This window comes from Melospiza melodia, chromosome 26 (assembly GCF_035770615.1).
Source record: "Melospiza melodia melodia isolate bMelMel2 chromosome 26, bMelMel2.pri, whole genome shotgun sequence".
Lineage (NCBI taxonomy): Eukaryota > Metazoa > Chordata > Aves > Passeriformes > Passerellidae > Melospiza > Melospiza melodia.
Window position 1 is genome coordinate 6,344,092 of NC_086219.1, and position 17,809 is coordinate 6,361,900.

The 17,809-nt window shown below is 54.0% G+C and overlaps 1 protein-coding gene across 2 annotated transcripts in view; it reads left to right on the forward strand.

The window, feature by feature from the left end:
• ARHGEF10L (Rho guanine nucleotide exchange factor 10 like) overlaps positions 1-16,627 on the forward strand; it is a 62,148-nt gene extending 45,521 nt beyond the window's left edge. For both annotated transcript variants that reach the window (XM_063177153.1, XM_063177154.1), the window contains 8 exons: positions 1,917-2,038; positions 3,428-3,514; positions 4,609-4,829; positions 6,736-6,890; positions 11,405-11,547; positions 13,024-13,198; positions 14,412-14,534; positions 15,683-16,627. In XM_063177153.1, coding sequence (XP_063033223.1) covers positions 1,917-2,038; positions 3,428-3,514; positions 4,609-4,829; positions 6,736-6,890; positions 11,405-11,547; positions 13,024-13,198; positions 14,412-14,534; positions 15,683-16,173 — 1,517 coding nt within the window. In that variant the 3' untranslated portion in view covers positions 16,174-16,627. The remainder of the gene's footprint in view (positions 1-1,916; positions 2,039-3,427; positions 3,515-4,608; positions 4,830-6,735; positions 6,891-11,404; positions 11,548-13,023; positions 13,199-14,411; positions 14,535-15,682) is intronic.
• The last annotated feature ends 1,182 nt before the right edge of the window (positions 16,628-17,809 follow it).

A 17,809-nucleotide genomic window follows, 5' to 3' on the forward strand; every position in this document is an offset into this window, starting at 1 on the left:
TGGGGGCTTTGGGGAAGCCTGTGGAGAAGGCTTGGGAATTTTCTGGGAATGCTGGGGTGGATCCGGAGAATGTTTGGAAGGTTCTGGAGAAGGTTTGGGGAATGTTAGGGAGGTTATGGAGGTTTGGGAATGTTTGGGGAGGTTCTGGGGAGGTTTGGGAAGGTTTGGGGAGGTTCTGGAGAAGGTTTGGGGAATGTTGGGGAGGTTCTGGAGAAGGTCTAGGGGCTTTGGGGAAGCCTGTGGAGAAGGCTTGGGAATTTTCTGAGAAGGTTGGGAAGGTTCTGGAGAAAGTTTGGAAGGTTTTTGGAGAAGGTTTGGAAAAGCTTTGGGGAATGTCAGGGAGATTCTGGAGGTTTGGGGAGGATCTGGAGAAGGTTTGGGGGCTTTGGGGGAACCTTGTGGAGAACGTTTGGGAATTTTCTGGCAATGCTGGGGAGGATCCGGAGAATGTTTGGAAGGTTCTGCAGAAGGTTTGGGGAATGTCGGGGAGGTTCTGGAGGTTTGGGGATGTTCTGGAGAAGGTTTGGGAAGGTTCTGGAGAAAGTTTGGAAGGTTTTTGGAGAAGGTTTGGAAAAGTTTGGGGAATGTCGGGGAGGTTCTGGAGGTTTGGGGAGGTTCTGGAGAAGGTTTTGGAGCCTTTGGGGAACCTTGTGGAGAAGGTTTGGGAATTTTCTGAGAAGGTTGGGGAGGTTCTGGAGAAGGTTTGGGGAGGTTTTTGGAGAAGGTTTGGAAAAGTTTGGGGAATGTTGGGGAAGTTCTGGAGAAGGTCTAGGGGCTTTGGGGAAGCTTGTGGAGAAGGTTTGGGGATTTTCTGAGAAGGTTTGGGGAGGTTCTGGAGAAGGTTTGGGGGCTTTGGGGGAACCTTGTGGAGAAGGCTTGGGAATTTTCTGGGAAGGTTGGGGAAGGTTCTGGAGGTTTGGGGAGCTTCTGCAGAAAGTTTGGGGAAGTTATGGAGGTTTGGGGGCTTTGGGGAAGCCTGTGGAGAAGGCTTGGGAATTTTCTGGGAATGCTGGGGTGGATCCGGAGAATGTTTGGAAGGTTCTGGAGAAGGTTTGGGGAATGTTAGGGAGGTTATGGAGGTTTGGGAATGTTTGGGGAGGTTTGGGAAGGTTTGGGGAGGTTCTGGAGAAGGTTTGGGGAATGTTGGGGAGGTTCTGGAGAAGGTCTAGGGGCTTTGGGGAAGCCTGTGGAGAAGGCTTGGGAATTTTCTGAGAAGGTTGGGGAGGTTCTGGAGAAAGTTTGGAAGGTTTTTGGAGAAGGTTTGGAAAAGTTTGGGGAATGTTGGTTCTGGAGGTTTTGAGGAGGTTCTGGAGAAGGTTTTGGAGCCTTTGGGGAACCTTGTGGAGAAGGCTTGGGAATTTTCTGAGAAGGTTGGGGAGGTTCTGGAGAAGGTTTGGGGAGGTTTTTGGAGAAGGTTTGGAAAAGTTTGGGGAATATTGGGGAAGTTCTGGAGGTTTGGGGAGGTTCTGGAGGTTTGGGGAGGTTCTGGAGGAAGTTCTGGGGAAGGTTGGGGAGGCTTTGGGAAAGGTTTGGGGTTTTTTGCAGAAGGTTTGGAGAAGGTTTGGGAGGTCCTGGGAAAGGTTTGGGAACTCTTTGAGGAGGTTTGGGAGAAGGTTTTTGGAAGGTTTCGGAGGAGGTTTGGGAGCTTTCTGAGCTTGGATAATCCCATACCCACGAGCCAAAACCCCAACCCCATCCCAGCCTGATGTCGGGGAGGGGATGGAATTTTTACGATGGAATTTTTTCCCATAAATTTGGTTTTTTTGGGGATTTTTTCCCCCCATCCACACTGCAATAATTCCGAGGAGGGGATGGGGCACATCCCAAATCCATGGAAAGGGGTGGATTGGGGTGGGGATGGATCCCAGAGGGGGAGTTTGGGCTGGGGTGATCCCGGCGCTCCCGGTTTTCCGCAGGGGATGAGAACCAGCCGGGCTGGCTCTGCCCCGACGAGGACAGGAAGAGCCGAGCGCCCTTCTGGTGCCCCATCCTGTCCTGCCACATTCCAGCCTTCTCCTCCAAAGCCTTGGATCTGCAGGTGAGAGCCGGAAAAAACCCAGATCCAGCTGGGAAGGGCACAAATCCCATCCTGGAGGGGATGGAAAATCCCAGATCTGGCTGGGAAGGGCACAAATCCCAGCCTGGAGGGCATGGAAAATCCTGAATCCATCTGGGAAAGGCACAAATCCCATCCTGGAGGGGATGGAAAATCCTGAATCCATCTGGGAAAGGCACAAATCCCAGCCTGGAGGGGATGGAAAATCCTGAATCCATCTGGGAAAGGCACAAATCCCATCCTGGAGGGGATGGAAGATCCCAGATCTGGCTGGGAAAGGCACAAATCCCATCCTGGAGGAGATGGAAAATCCTGAATCCATCTGGGAAAGGCACAAATCCCAGCCTGGAGGGGATGGAAAATCCTGAATCCGTCTGGGAAAGGCACAAATCCCAGCCTGGAGGGGATGGAAAATCCTGAATCCATCTGGGAAAGGCACAAATCCCAGCCTGGAGGGGATGGAAAATCTCAGATCCAGCTGGGAAAGGCACAAATCCCATCCTGGAGGGGATGGAAAATCCTGAATCCATCTGGGAAAGGCACAAATCCCAGCCTGGAGGGGATGGAAAATCCCAGATCCGGCTGGGAAGGGCACAAATCCCATCCTGGAGGGGATGGAAAATCCTGAATCCATCTGGGAAAGGCACAAATCCCATCCTGGAGGGGATGGAAAATCCTGAATCCATCTGGGAAGGGCACAAATCCCAGCCTGGAGGGGATGGAAAAGGCAGGAATTGGGACAATCCAACCTGGAAAGTTGGAAATGGCAGCTGGATCCCAGATTTTGGGATCTGCACTGATATGCTGCCTGCTTGGGGTGATTCGGGTTCTCAATCCCCTTTCCCTTCATATCCATGATTTTGGGGCAGAAAAGCACAAATCCCACAAATCCCACAGTGGAGGGGCTGGAAAAGGCAGGGATTGATGGAATCTAAGGGGGAAAATTTGGAATGGCAGCTGCATCCCAAATTTTGGAGCTCCGACTGATCCCCTGCAAGTTTGGGATGGTTTGGATTCTTTAATCCCTTTCCCTTCATATCCATGATTTTGGGGCAGAAAAGCACAAATCCTACAGTGGAGTGGCTGGAAAATGAAGGAATTGATGGAATTAAAGGGGCAAAATTTGGAATGGCAGCCAGATCCTGAATTTTGAGGTTCTCACTGATCCCTGCCTGCTTGGGACGATTTAGGTTTTCCATCCCCTTTCCCTTCATATTGGTGATTTTGGGGTGGAAAAGCACAAATCCCATAAATCCCATAGTGGAGGGGCTGGAAAAGGCAGGAATTGGGGCATTCTGAGGGGGAATTGGGGAATTGCAGCTGGGCTGGATCCCAATCCCAATCCCAATCCCAACATTTTTGTTCCCCCAGCTCGGAGCTGCCGTCCACAATCCCGTCCATTCCTCGCTCCTGGGGTTCTCGGCCGTCAGCACCTCCCTGCCCCAGGGATTCCTGTGGGTGAGCAGAGCCCAGACTGCGGGGTCGGGGTGATTTGGGGTTTGGGGTTATTTGGGGTTTGGGATTTGGGGTTGTTTTGGGGTTTGGGGTTATTGGGGTTTGGGGTTATTTGGAGTTTGGGGTTATTTGGGGTTTGGGATTTGGGGTTGTTTGGGGTTTGGGATTACTTGGGGTTTTGGATTTGGGGTTGATTTGGGGTTTGGCGTTGTTTGGGGTTTGGTGTTGTTTGGGATTTGAGGTTATTTGGGGTTTGGGGTTTGGGGTTGTTTGGGGTTCGGTGTTATTTGGGGTTACTTGGGGGGTTGGGGTTTGGGGTGTGGGGTCTTTTGGGGTTTGGGGTTGTTTGGGGTTTGAGGTTATTTGGAGTTTGGGGTTTGGGATTTGGGGTTGTTTTGGGGTTTGGGGTTATTTGGGGTTTGGGGTTGTTTGGGGTTTGAGGTTATTTGGAGTTTGGGGTTTGGGATTTGGGGTTGTTTGGGGTTTGGTGTTACTTGGGGTTTTGGATTTGGGATTTGGGGTTTATTTGGGGTTTGGCGTTGTTTGGGGTTTGGTGTTGTTTGGGGTTGTTTGGGATTTGAGGTTATTTGGGGTTTGGGGTTTGGGATTTGGAGTTTGGGGTTACTTGGGGTTTTGGATTTGGGATTTGGGGTTGATTTGGGGTTTGGCGTTGTTTGGGGTTTTGGTGTTGTTTGGGGTTGTTTGGGATTTGAGGTTATTTGGGGTTTGGGATTTGGGGTTGTTTGGGGTTTGGTGTTATTTGGGGTTACTTGGGGGGTTGGGGTTTGGGGTGTGGGGTTATTTGGGGTTTGGGGTTGTTTGGGGTTTGAGGTTATTTGGGGTTTGGGATTTGGGGTTGTTTGAGGTTTGGGGTCTGGGATGGCTCTGGCTGGAATCCTGGGATGCTCATTCCTGGTTTTCCTGCCCCACAGCAGGGAGGGGGGCAGGAGGGGGCAGGTGGGGATCTGTGGGTGAGCACAACCCCAGTGGCTCCCGAGATTTGGGATTATTTGGGCTTTTGGATCTGGGATTGGGATTTGGGATGGCTCTGTTGGAATCCCGGGGTGCTCATTCCCGCTTTTCCCACTTTCCCCCAGGTGGGAGGGGGGCAGGAGGGGGCGGGGGGGCAGGTGGAGATCTTCTCCCTGAACCGCTCCGTGCCCCGAACCGTCAAATCCTTCCCGGTGCCGGCCCCGGTGCTGTGCATGGAATTCATCCCGGAGCCGCATCCCGAGGATCCCGCGGAGCAGGGAATGGCCCCGGAGCCGACCCCCAACGCCCCCCACCCCGCCGTGTGCCTGGGGCTGCAGGACGGGAGGTGAGGTCCCGAATCCTGGCTCCCATCCCGAATCCTGGCTCCCATCCCAAATCCTGGCTCCCAGCCCTGATCCCGAATCCCAGCTCCAATCCCGAATCCCAGCTCCCATCCCAAATCCTGGGTCCCATCCCAAATCCTGGGTCCCATCCCAAATCCTGGCTCCCATCCCGAATCCTGGCTCCCAGCCCTGATCCCGAATCCCAGCTCCAATCCTGAATCCCAGCTCCCATCCCAAATCCTGGGTCCCATCCCGAATCCTGGCTCCCATCCCAAATCCTGGCTCCCATCCCAAATCCTGGCTCCCATCCTGAATCCCAGCTCCCATCCCAAATCCTGGCTCCCAGCCCTGATCCCGAATCCCAGCTCCAATCCCGAATCCCGGCTCCCATCCCAAATCCTGGGTCCCATCCCAAATCCTGGCTCCCATCTCAAATCCCAGCCCTGATCCCAAATCCCAGCTCCCACCCCACTCCCTCCCCACGCTCTGGGGCCGATCCTGCTCTCTCCCTGCCCTCTGGGGCTGATCCCGATCCCGATCCCGTTCTCTCCCCTGCGCTCCAGAGCCAATCCGGATCCCAACCCTGCTCTCTCTCCTGGCGCTGCGGGGCCAATCCCAAAACCCAATCCCAGCCCCAACCCCGCTCTCTCCCTGTGCTCCAGGGATGATCCTGATCCCTGCCCATGCTCCAGGGTTGATCCTGAATCCCAGCCCTGATCCCACGCTCCGTGGGGCTGATTCCAGTCCCATTTTCTTTCCCTGTGCTGCGGAGCTGATCCCGATCCTGATCCTGTTCTCTCCCTGTACTCTGGGGCCAATCCTGATCCCGATGATCCCGATCCCGTTCTCTCCCTGTGCTGCGGTGCCGATCCCGATTGTGATGATCCCAACCCCGCTCCCCTGCCTGTGCTCCGGGGCCGATCCCGATGATCCCAGTGATCCCAACCCCGCTCCCCTGCCTGTGCTCCAGGGCTGATCCCGATGATCCCAGTGATCCCAACCCCGCTGTCCCTGCCTGTGGTCCGGGGCCGATCCCGATGATCCCAGTGATCCCAACCCTGCTGTCCCTGCCTGTGCTCTGGGGCGGATCCCGATGATCCCAGTGATCCCAACCCCGCTGTCCCTGCCTGTGCTCTGGGGCCGATCCTGACGATCCCAGTGATCCCAACCCCGCTGTCCCTGCCTGTGCTCTGGGGCCGATCCTGACAATCCCAGTGATCCCAACCCTGCTGTCCCTGCCTGTGCTCTGGGGCTGATCCCGATGATCCCAGTGATCCCAACCCCACTGTCCCTGCCTGTGCTGCGGGGCCGATCCCGATGATCCCAGTGATCCCAACCCCGCTGTCCCTGCCTGTGCTCTGGGGCCGATCCTGACGATCCCAGTGATCCCAACCCCGCTGTCCCTGCCTGTGCTGCGGGGCCGATCCCGATTGTGATGATCCCAACCCCGCTCCCCTGCCTGTGCTCCGGGGCCGATCCCGATTGTGATGATCCCAACCCCGCTGTCCCTGCCTGTGCTCCAGGGCTGATCCCGATGATCCCAGTGATCCCAACCCCGCTGTCCCTGCCTGTGCTCTGGGGCTGATCCCGATGATCCCAGTGATCCCAACCCCGCTGTCCCTGCCTGTGGTCTGGGGCTGATCCCGATGATCCCAGTGATCCCAACCCCGCTGTCCCTGCCTGTGCTCCAGGGCTGATCCAGATGATCCCAGTGATCCCAACCCCGCTGTCCCTGCCTGTGCTCTGGGGCTGATCTCGATCCTGTTCTCTCCCTGTGCTGCGGGGCTGATCCCAATCCCCATGATCCCGACCCTGCTGTCCCTGCCCGTACTCTGGGGCTGATCCCGATGATGATGATGCCGATGATGATGATGCTGATGATGCTGATGATGTCCCTCTGTCCCGCAGTGTGCTGGTGTTCGGCGCGGTGGCGGCGGGGACGCCGGTGCTGCAGCGGTGCCGCGTGCCGGGCGCGGTGCCCGTGCTGTGCCTGCGGAACAGCCCCGCGTTCCTGCTGGCCGGGCTGCAGGACGGCGCCGTGGCCGCCTTCCCCCGCAACCACGGTGAGCGCCCGGAAAACCCTGTGGGGATGGGGCAGGGGCTGTTGGGAAATCACATCGGGATTGGGATAAATCCCCCTTTAGGGTAAATCCCCCTTTGGGATGGATCCCCCTTTAGGATAAATCCCCCTTTAGGATAAATCCCCCTTTAGGATATCCTGTTGGGTTTGGGATCAATTCCCTTTTAGGATCAATCCCCCTTTAGGATAAATTCCCCTTTGGGATAAATCCCCCTTTAGGATAAATCCCCCTTTAGGATAAATTCCCCTTTGGGGTGGATCCCCCTTTAGGATCAATCCCCCTTTAGGATAAATTCCCCTTTAGGATAAATCCCCCTTTAGGATAAATTCCCCTTTGGGATGGATCCCCCTTTAGGATAAATCCCCCTTTAGGATAAATCCCCCTTTAGGATAAATTCCCCTTTGGGATCAATCCCCCTTTAGGATAAATTCCTCTTTAGGATAAATCCCCCTTTAGGATAAATCCCCCTTTAGGATAAATTCCTCTTTAGGATAAATCCCCCTTTAGGATAAATCCCCCTTTAGGATAAATTCCCCTTTAGAATAAATCCCCCTTTAGGTTATCCTGTTGGGTTTGGGATCAATTCCCTTTTAGGATCAATCCCCCTTTAGGATAAATTCCCCTTAGGATATCCTACTGAGATTGGGATAAATCCCCCTTTAGGATAAATCCCCCTTTGGGATGGATCCCCCTTTAGGATAAATCCCCCTTTAGGATAAATCCTCCTTTAGGATAAATCCCCCTTTAGGATATCCTGTTGGGTTTGGGATCAATTCCCTTTTAGGATCAATCCCCCTTTAGGATAAATTCCCCTTAGGATATTCTATTGGGATTGGGATAAATCCCCCTTTAGGATAAATCCCCATTTAGGAAATCCCACATGGATTGGGATGAGTCCCTGTTCAGGATACTCTGTCGGGATTGGGATGGATCCCCATTTAGGATATCCCACTGGGATTGGGATAAATCCCCCTTTAGGATCAACCTCCCTTTAGGATAAATCCCCCTTTAAGATATCCTATCGGGTTTGGGATGAATCCCTGTTTGGGATATCCCGTCAGGATTGGGATGGATCCCTGTTTGGGATGTCCTGTTGGGATTGGGATAAATTCCCCTTTAGGGTAAATCCCCCTTTAGGATATCCCACAGGGATTGGGATAAATCCCCATTTAGGATATCCCGTTGGGATTGGGATGAATCCCCGTTTGGGATATCCTGTTGGGATTGGGATAAATCCCTGTTTGGGGTATCCTGTCGGGATTGGGATAAATCCCTGTTTAGGATAAATCCCCATTTAGGATATTCCATCGGGATCAATTCCTATTTAGGATCCATATTTAGGATATCCCATCAGGATGAATCGCTTTTTAGAATAAATCCCCATTTAGGAGAATATCCCATGGGGGTGAATTCATGTTTAGGATCAATATTTAGGATATCCTGTTGGGATTGGGATAAATCCCCACTTAGGACATCCCATTTAGGGTAAATCCCCATTTAGGATTTCCCATTTTGGATAAATCCCCATTTTTCCTTTGTTTTCCCAATATTTTCCCCTTCTTTTGGCAGCCCCAGAGCAGGAAAATCCCATTTTCCCATGGTGGATCCAAACAAACTCATTTTGGGGGAAAACCTTGGGGAAATGGTCCTGGAGAGGGGCTGCTGCAAGATCCAGGGTGGGATCACAAGGAATGGGAATTTTTGCCTTCCCAAAATTCCCAGTGTTAGGGCTGGAAATGGCATTGGTCCCCACCACCTCCCCCAGGTGGAAAATTCCCTTTATTCCCTGGATTTTGGGGTCATTTTCCTGGGATTTGGCTCAGGCTGAGGTCCCATCCTGCTGTGATCCCTATTCTGCAGGAATTCCTGGGTTGGGAAATTCCCTGTTTTCATCACTAGGGGGTTGGGGAGAGCCGGGAATCTGGCGGAATTTTTGGACACAATTCCAGATTTTCTCCAGGAAAAGCTGCAGGAAGCAGCACCTGTTTGAATCCTGAGCCACCCAATCCCCCTAAACAGGGATTTTTGGGATTGTGCCCATCCCCTTTCCCAAATAATTGCAACGCTGGGAGCCAATTAAAGGGATTTAATTAATTTTATTTGATTAAACAGCAGCCACAGGGGGGAGTTCTTAACCTCATCCCGATTTTTTTGGGGAAAATGAGCTTCCCTGGAATTGCTCCTTTTCCCTGGAAATTGGGATATGCTGGGAGCAGGGCTTGGAGCATCCAAAGGCTCCAAGTTCCTGGGATGTGAGGGTTTGGATACAAAAACATGGATTGGGAATAAAAAGAGGGAAAGTGATGATGGATCGGAGCCTCTGGCTGTGGATTCATCCTGATCCAGCTGCTTCCAGATCCTCGGGATTGGGCCTGGAGTGGAGTGAATCCGTTTAAAAAAATGGAATTTGGGCTTCGGCAAGGAGCTCTCAGGGTGGAGGTGGCCGCTCCTTCCCTGCTCCAGTGCTGTGTGCAGTGGGAAAAGGGAACTTTGGGAATGTTGGGAAGTGGGAATGACCCTCCTGGTGACCCCTGGGGGAGCTCAGCTGCACCTGGAGCTTCCCGGCTGTGCTGAGTTCCCTGTTTTCCCTTCTCCCTGTTATCCCATTCCATGTGTGCTCAGCATTCCCTGTTTTCCCTGTTATCTCCTTCCGTGTGTGCTCAGCATTCCCCGTTTTCCCTTACCCTGTTCCATGTGTGCTGAGTGTTCTGTGTTTTTCCTGTTACCCTGTTCCCTTTTATCCCAATCCCTGTTATCCCATGCCCTGTAGTTATCCCATTGTCCATCACCCCATTTCCTGTTATCCCATTCCGTTATCCTATCTCATGTTATCCCATTCCCTGTTATCCCCTTCCGTGTGTGCTCAGCATTCCCTGTTTTCCCTTACCCTGTTCCATGTGTGCTGAGTGTTCTGTGTTTTTCCTGTTATCCCGTTCCCTTTTATCCTCATCCCCGTTATCCCGTTCCCTGTTGTTATCCTGTTCCCCGTTCCCTGGTATTCCATTCCATTATCCCATTCCCTGTTATCCTATTCCTCATTTTCCCATTCTGTTATCCCATTCCACATTATCCCATTCTGTTATCCCATTCCGTTATCCCATTCCACATTATCCCATTCTGTTATCCCATTCTGTTATCCCATTCCACATTATCCCATTCCCTTATCCCATTCTGTTATCCCATTCCACATTATCCCATTCCCTTATCCCATTCCACATTATCCCATTCTGTTATCCCATTCTGTTATCCCATTCCACATTATCCCATTCCCTTATCCCATTCCACATTATCCCATTCTGTTATCCCATTCCCTTATCCCATCCCACATTATCCCATTCCCTGTTATTCTGTTGATGTTATCCTGTTCCATGTTTTCTTGTTCCCTGTTATCCCATTCCCTGACCCCATTCCTGACCCCATTCCTGACCCCATTCCCAGTGATCCCATTCCCAGAGGGTTTATGGGACGTGGGCACAGTGTGGATGCTCTGGGTGGGGTCAGAGCCCATTGATGACCCCATTCCTGACCCCATTCCCGCTGATCCCGTTCCCAGAGGGTTTAAGGGACACAGGCTTGTTGTGGATGCTCTGGGTGGGGTCGGGGCCCATTCCTGACCGCGTTCCTGACCCCATTCCTGACCCCAATCCCGCTGATCCCGTTCCCAGAGGGTCTGTGGGACACGGGCTCCATGCAGGTGTTGCAGGTGGGGCCGGGCCCATCCCTGACCCCGTTCCTGACCCCATTCCCGCTGATCCCATTCCCAGAGGGTTTGTGGGATGTGGGCTCAGTGCAGATGCTGCGGGTGGGGTCGGGGCCCATTGCTGACTCCATTCCTGATCCCATTCCTGACCCCATTCCCGCTGATCCCGTTCCCAGAGGGTCTGTGGGATGCGGGCTCAGTGCAGATGCTCCGGGTGGGGTCAGGGCCCATTCCTGACCCCATTCCTGACCCCATTCCTGCTGATCCCGTTTCCAGAGGGTCTGTGGGACAGGGGCTCCGTGCAGGTGTTGCAGGTGGGGCCGGGCCCATTCCTGACCCCATTCCTGACCCCATTCCTGACCCCATTCCTGCTGATCCCGTTCCCAGAGGGTCTGTGGGACACGGGCTCCATGCAGGTGTTGCAGGTGGGGCCGGGCCCATCCCTGACCCCGTTCCTGACCCCATTCCTGCTGATCCCATTCCCAGAGGGTCTGTGGGATGTAGGCTCAGTGCAGATGCTGCGGGTGGGGTCGGGGCCCATTCCTGATCCCATTCCTGATCCCATTCCTGACCCCATTCCCGCTGATCCCGTTCCCAGAGGGTCTGTGGGACGCGGACTCGGTGCGGGTGCTCCAGGTGGGGCCGGGCCCATCCCTGACCCCATTCCTGACCCCATTCCTGCTGATCCCATTCCCAGAGGGTCTGTGGGACAGGGGCTCCATGCAGGTGCTGCAGGTGGGGCCAGGCCCATTGCTGACCCTGTTCCTGACCCCATTCCCGCTGATCCCGTTCCCAGAGGGTCTGTGGGACGTGGACTCGGTGCAGGTGCTCCAGGTGGGGCCGGGCCCTGTGCGGGCGCTGCTGGTGCTGGAGGAGTCGCTCTGGGCCAGCTCCCAGAACCTCGTCAGCGTCCTGGGAACACCCGAGCTGCAGAACCGGGTACGGGAACGGTGGGAACGGGAATGGGGATGGGGATGGGAGCGGGAATGGGAATGGGAATGGGAATGGGTAATGGTGAATGGGGACAGGAATGGGAAGGGGGAATGGGGATAGGAATGGGGGTGGGAATGGGGATGGGGATGGGGATGGGGATGGGGATGGGAATGGGGAATGGGGAATGGGAATGGGAATGGGAATGGGGACGGGGATGGGGATGGGGATGGGATGGGAATGGGAATGGGAATGGGAATGGGGATGGGGATGGGGATGGGAATGGGGAATGGGGAATGGGAATGGGGAGTGAGGAATGGGGACTGGGAACAGGAATGGGAATGGGAATGGGGATGGGGAATGGGAATGGGAATGGGAATGGGAATGGGAATGGGAATGGGAATGGGGATAGGAATGGGGACTGGGAATGAGAATGAGAATGGGAATGGGGAATGGTGAATGGGGACAGGAATGGGAAGGGGGAATGGGGATAGGAATGGGAATGAGGAATGGGAATGGGAATGGGGATGGGAATGGGAATTGGGATAGGGATAGGGATGGTAGCGGGAACAATGGGAACGGGATCGGGAATGGGGATAGGGATGGGAGCAGGAACAGGAACCGGATTGGGAATGGGGATGGGGATGGGAGTGGGGATGGGAACAAGAATGGAAGTGGGAATGGAAATGGGAACGGGAATGAGAACAGGAACGGGAAGAAGAATGGGAATGGGAGCGGGAATGGGAATGGGAGTGGAAACAGGAATGGGAACGGGAATGGGATCAGGAATGGGTATGGGAATAGGAACAGGGAGAGGAAGAAGAATGGGAGTGGGAGTGAGAACGGGAATGGGAGCAGGAACAGGAATGGGAGTGGGAATAGGAATGGAAACGGGAACAGGAATGGAAACGGGAACAGGAATGAGAAGAAGAAGAGGAAGGAGAATGGGAATGGGTGTGGGAATGGAAATAGAAACAGGAATGGGATTGGGAATGGGTACAGGAATGGGAATGGGAGTGGGAACGGGAACGAGGATGGGATCAGGAATGGGTATGGAAATGGGAACAGGAAGAGGAAGAAGAATGGGAGTGGGAATGGGAATGGGAACAGGAACAGGGAACAGTGGGAATGGGAAGGGGATGGGGAAGAGGAATGGGAAAAAGCCCTGGAAGGAGCTTGGAGTGGGGCTGGATTCTGGCAGGGGGGGCTGGGAGCTGAATTCCTGGTGGAGCACTGTGCTCCCAGAGCAGGAATTCTAGGAAATCCGGGAATGTCGGGAATATTGGTAATACCAGCAATGTTGGGGATCCCCCAGTACCATTTTGAGGCACACCCCAGCCGCTCAGTGGCCATCATGCTGATGGTGCAAATGGTCAGCGGGATCCGGATGGCCTCCATCCGCCTGCTCCTGGGGATTGTGGGAATTGTAGGAATTGTGGGAATTCCGGGAATGTCAGTAACCCTGGGAATGTTGGGAACCCCCAGCACTGTTTCGAGGCGCACCCCGACCCCGCGGCGGCGGTGACGCTGATGGTGCGGGCGGGCAGCGGGGTCTGGATGGCCTTTGCCGAGGGCTCCTCCATCCGCCTGTTCCACACCGAGACCCAGGAGCACCTCCAGGAGATCAACGTGGCCACCAGGACCACCCTGCTGCTGCCCGGTGAGCAATTAACCCTTAATTAGGGCCGTTAATTAATGATCCGGGGGGAATCGGGAAATGGGACCACCCTGCTGCTGCTCCCCGGTGAGCAGTTAATGATTGATTAGGGTAATTAATTAATAGATCCGTGAGGAATCAAGAAGTGGGACCTCCCTGCTGCCCAGTGAGAGCCCAGTCAGCGCTAGCGAGGGGTGGGAATTAATTTATGAATCCATAGGGAATTAGGGAATGGGATCTTCCCGCTGCTCAGTGGGATACTAATTAACAGCTAATGAGGGGGATTAATTAAAAGATCCAAGGGGAATCAGGGAATGGGGCACCTTAGGGGGTCCCACCAGGATCTGCGGCTTTCCCAAGGAACAGGGCAGGGATGGAGCTGGGCAGGAATTGTGTCCCATGATCCCATCTCTGGATCCCAACTTCATGCCCTGATCCCTTCCCTGGATCCCAAATTTGTTCTGTGATCCCACCCCTGGATCCCGACTTTGTCCAGCGATCCCATCCGTGTCCCCCATCCCTGTCCCTCTCCAGGTTATCCAGCCTCATTCCCACTCTCTCTCTGGGTTATCCCAACCTCATTCCCACTCCACAGCTCCATAACCCCTTCATTAGTTCTGAGCACCAGACTTGGGTAATTCCCTGGTTTTTCCCCTTTCCCCTCTTTTTCCAGACATGTCTGATATCCTGATTTCCCAATATCCCTCCCATCCCTGGATTCGTAGGCAGGAATGTTGGGATTAAATCCATTTGAACTCCTGCTCCCAAACCCTTTGGAATGTGGCAGCTCCTCCATGAGCCACAGTGCTTTGGATTTATCGATTTCTCCGAATTGATCACTTCCCTTGGATTCGTCTTTCCCTGGATTTCTCTCTTTCCCTGAGTTAACCTTTCCCTGGATTTATCACTTTCCTTGGATTCATCTTTCCCTGGATTTCTCTCTTTCCCTGAATTTCTCACTTTCCCTGGATTTATCGCTTTCCCAACTCCCGCTAACTCCTTCCCATGAAATCCTCATTTCCTGTTGGAATCTTGCTTTTCTCCCACTTCTTCTTTTTCCTTTCTTGATTCCTTTTTATTCCCAGCGCTCCCCTCTGGCTGCAGATCTGCCGGGATCTTCCTGAGGCCGATCCCTATGGAAACCCCGTGGCCAGCTGGAAGCTGGGCCATGGGGATTCTCCCTGATCCCGGTTTTTCCCGGCTTTTCCCGCTGCAGGGCAGAAGCTCGTGCGCGTCACCAGCCTCCTGCTGTGCCAGGGCTCGCTCTGGGTGGGGACGGATCTGGGAATCATCGTCCTGCTGCCCGTGCCGCGCCTGGAGGGCATCCCAAAAATCACCGGTGAGCTTCCCGGGAAAGCGGCGACGTTCCTGGAGAAACAGCACCAATCCTGGAGAAACGGCGCTGTTCCCAAAAGACAGCACCATTCCCAAAAAATGGCTTTATTCCCAGAAAGCATTGGCGTTCCCAAAAAACAGTGCCCATTCCCAAAAAGTAGTGCCATTCCTAAAAACCAGCATTGTTCCCAAAACCTGGCGTTGTTCCCAAAAAACAGCACCATTCCCAAAAACCAGCGTTGTTCCCAAAAAATGGCTTTGTTCCCAAAAACCAGTGCTATTCCCAAAAAACAGTGCCCATTCCCAAAAAACAGCATCATTCCCGGAAAACAATGCCATTCCCTAAACACAGTGCCATTCCCAGCCTGCTCCCAGCCCATTTCCAGCTCATTCCCAGCTTGTTCCCATCCCAATCCCATTGTTTCCATTCACAGCCCATTCCCAACCATTCCCAGCTTATTCCCAGCTCATTCCCATCCCAATCTCGCTTTTCCTATTCCCAGCCCATTCCTTGGCTGTTTCTGTTCCCATCCTGCTGTTTCTGTTCCCATTCCCAGTCTCATTCCCATCCCAATCCCACTATTTCTGTTCCTATCCTGCTGTTTCTGTTCCCAGCCCATTTCTGGCCCATTCCCAGACTCATTCCCATCTCAATCCCACTGTTTCTGTTCCCATCCTTCTCTTTCCATTCCCGTTCCCAATCCTGATCCCACTGTTTCTGTTCCAATCCTGCTGTTTCTGTTCCCAGCCCATTTCTGGCCCATTCCCAGACTCATTCCCACCCCAATCCCACTGTTTCTGTTCCCATCCTTCTCTTTCCATTCCCGTTCCCAATCCTGATCCCACTGTTTCTGTTCCATGCCACTGTTTCTGTTCCCAGCCCATTTCTGGCCCATTCCCAGACTCATTCCCATCCTAATCCCACTGTTTCTGTTCCAATCCTGCTGTTTCTGTTCCCAGCCCATTTCTGGCCCATTCCCAGCCCATTCCCAGACTCATTCCCATTCCAATCCCACTGTTTCTGTTCTCATCCTGCTGTTTCTGTTCCCAGCCCATTCCCAGCCCATTCCCAGACTCATTCCCATCCCAATCCCACTGTTTCTGTTCCCATCCCACGGTTCCCGTTCCCATCCTGATCCCGCTGTTTTCCAGGGAAGGGGATGGTGTCCCTGAACGGCCACGCCGGCCCCGTGCAGTTCCTGGCGCTGGCTCTGAGCACTTTGGCCCCCGACGCCCTCCGGGCCGAGCAGGACGAGCCCGACGAGGCCGAGGAGGAGAAATCCCCGGATCCCGAGGGGCTCCAGCCGCGGGAAATGCGGAAAAAAGGGATTTTGTTACAATACCGGCTGCGCTCCACATCCCACCTGCCCGGCCAGCTGCTCTCCGTGCGGGAAGCAGCACCAGGAACGCCGGGAACGCCGGGACACGCCGAGGAGGACGGATCCATCTACGAGCTGGCCGACGATCCCGACGTGTGGGTGCGGAGCCGGCCGTGCTCCCGGGATTCTTCCCGCAAGGAAATCTCCTCCGTGGCCATCGTCTCCGGAGGCCGCGGGTACCGGGATTTCCGTGCGGAATCCACGCGCCGCTCCGGAGCCGCCGACAGCTCCCTGCTCATCTGGCAGCTCCCGCTGGCGCTCTGAGCCCGCCCGGAATTCCCGAATTTCCTACCTCAGGAGTCCCCCGAATTCCCGGGAGCGGTGCTCGAGCCGCTGCGAGGAAAAAAAACTGGGAAAAACGCGGGATTCTCCAGCAGATCCAGCAGATCTGGAGTTGGGAGCGGCGGGGTGTTCCCGGTTTCCCTGCGTGTGTGTGTGTGTGTGTGTGGGTAATCCCTAGAGATAGAAATCCCTGGATTATAAATAGGATGTAAATTATTACCTGTAAAAAGAAGGAATCTGTATATATTGGGAATGCCGGGAAGAGCGGGAGCAGCTCCCGAAAAAGCGGCCTCGGCTGCAATATCCACTCCTGTTCCCAACTGGGAATTTGAGGATCTTCCGTACTGGAATCCCCTGGATTTGGGAGCCGAGCCCGCTCGGCTTCCCGAGGAAAGGAAAACAGGGGGAGCGTGGAAATAAATCCCATAGGAATGGCCGTGGTTTCCTTGGTTTGTGGATTCGGGGCTTTTCTGGGATTTGGGAGCAGCATTCCAAGGGTTCTGCTTCCCTGGGAATGCTCCAGGATGGGGCTTGGAGCAGCCTGGGAATGCAGGTTTCCAGTGCAATGGGATGAGCTTCCAGATGATTCCATCCTGGAATTCTGGGTTTCTGATGCACCGCCCTGGAGCTGCACATCCTAAAAATCAGGTAAAAACGCCCAAAATTTCCTCTTTTCCCACTGGGAATGGGGTGGGATGGAGGGAAAATCCATACCTTGTTCCTCTACTTGTGCCCTCTCCATCGGCACCAGAAAAATCCCAGCCCAGGGAGTTGGGAACTCATCCCAGGACTGGATCCATTCCTGTCTGTAACAGGAATTCCATGGGGAGCATCCCAGTGATGGGATGGATATTCCTGAGCTCTGGAATGGGAGCTGCTGGTGGATATCCTGTCTTCATCCCAGCCCTTTCAGGGATATTCCTTCTTCATCCCAACCCTCTCAGGATGTTCCCTCCATCCTCATCCCAACCATTTCTGAGATATTCCCTCCTCATCCCAACCCTTACAGGCATTCTCCATCCTCATCTCAACCCTCTCAGGGATATTCCATCATCATCCCAACCCTCTCAGGAATATTCCCTCCAACCTCATCCCAACCCTCTCAGGGATATTCCATCATCATCCCAACCCTTTCAGGCATTCTCCATCCTCATCTCAACCCTCTCAGGGAAATTCCATTCTCATCCCAACCCTCTCAGGGATATTTCCCTCTCCTTGTCCCAACAATTTCAGGGACATTCCCTCCTCATCCCAGCCCTCTCACAGGGGTATTCCATCCTCATCCCAGCCCTCTCACAGGGATATTCCATCCTCATCCCAACCCTCTCAGGGATATTCCCTCCTCATCCCAACCCTCTCACAGGGGTATTCCATCCTCATCCCAACCCTCTCAGGGATATTCCATCCTCATCCCAGCCCTCTCAGGGATATTCCATCCTCATCCCAACCCTCTCAGGGATATTCCCCTCTCCTTGTCCCAGCCCTTGCTGCATCCTTGGAATCCAGGGAGCAGCCGCTGCCCCCATGGGGCCGATCCAGATCCAGGGGCCAAAACGATCCCAAAAAAAGCGGATTTGCTGCTCCCGCTCCCTGTGAGCCGTGCACCGAGCCGGATTGT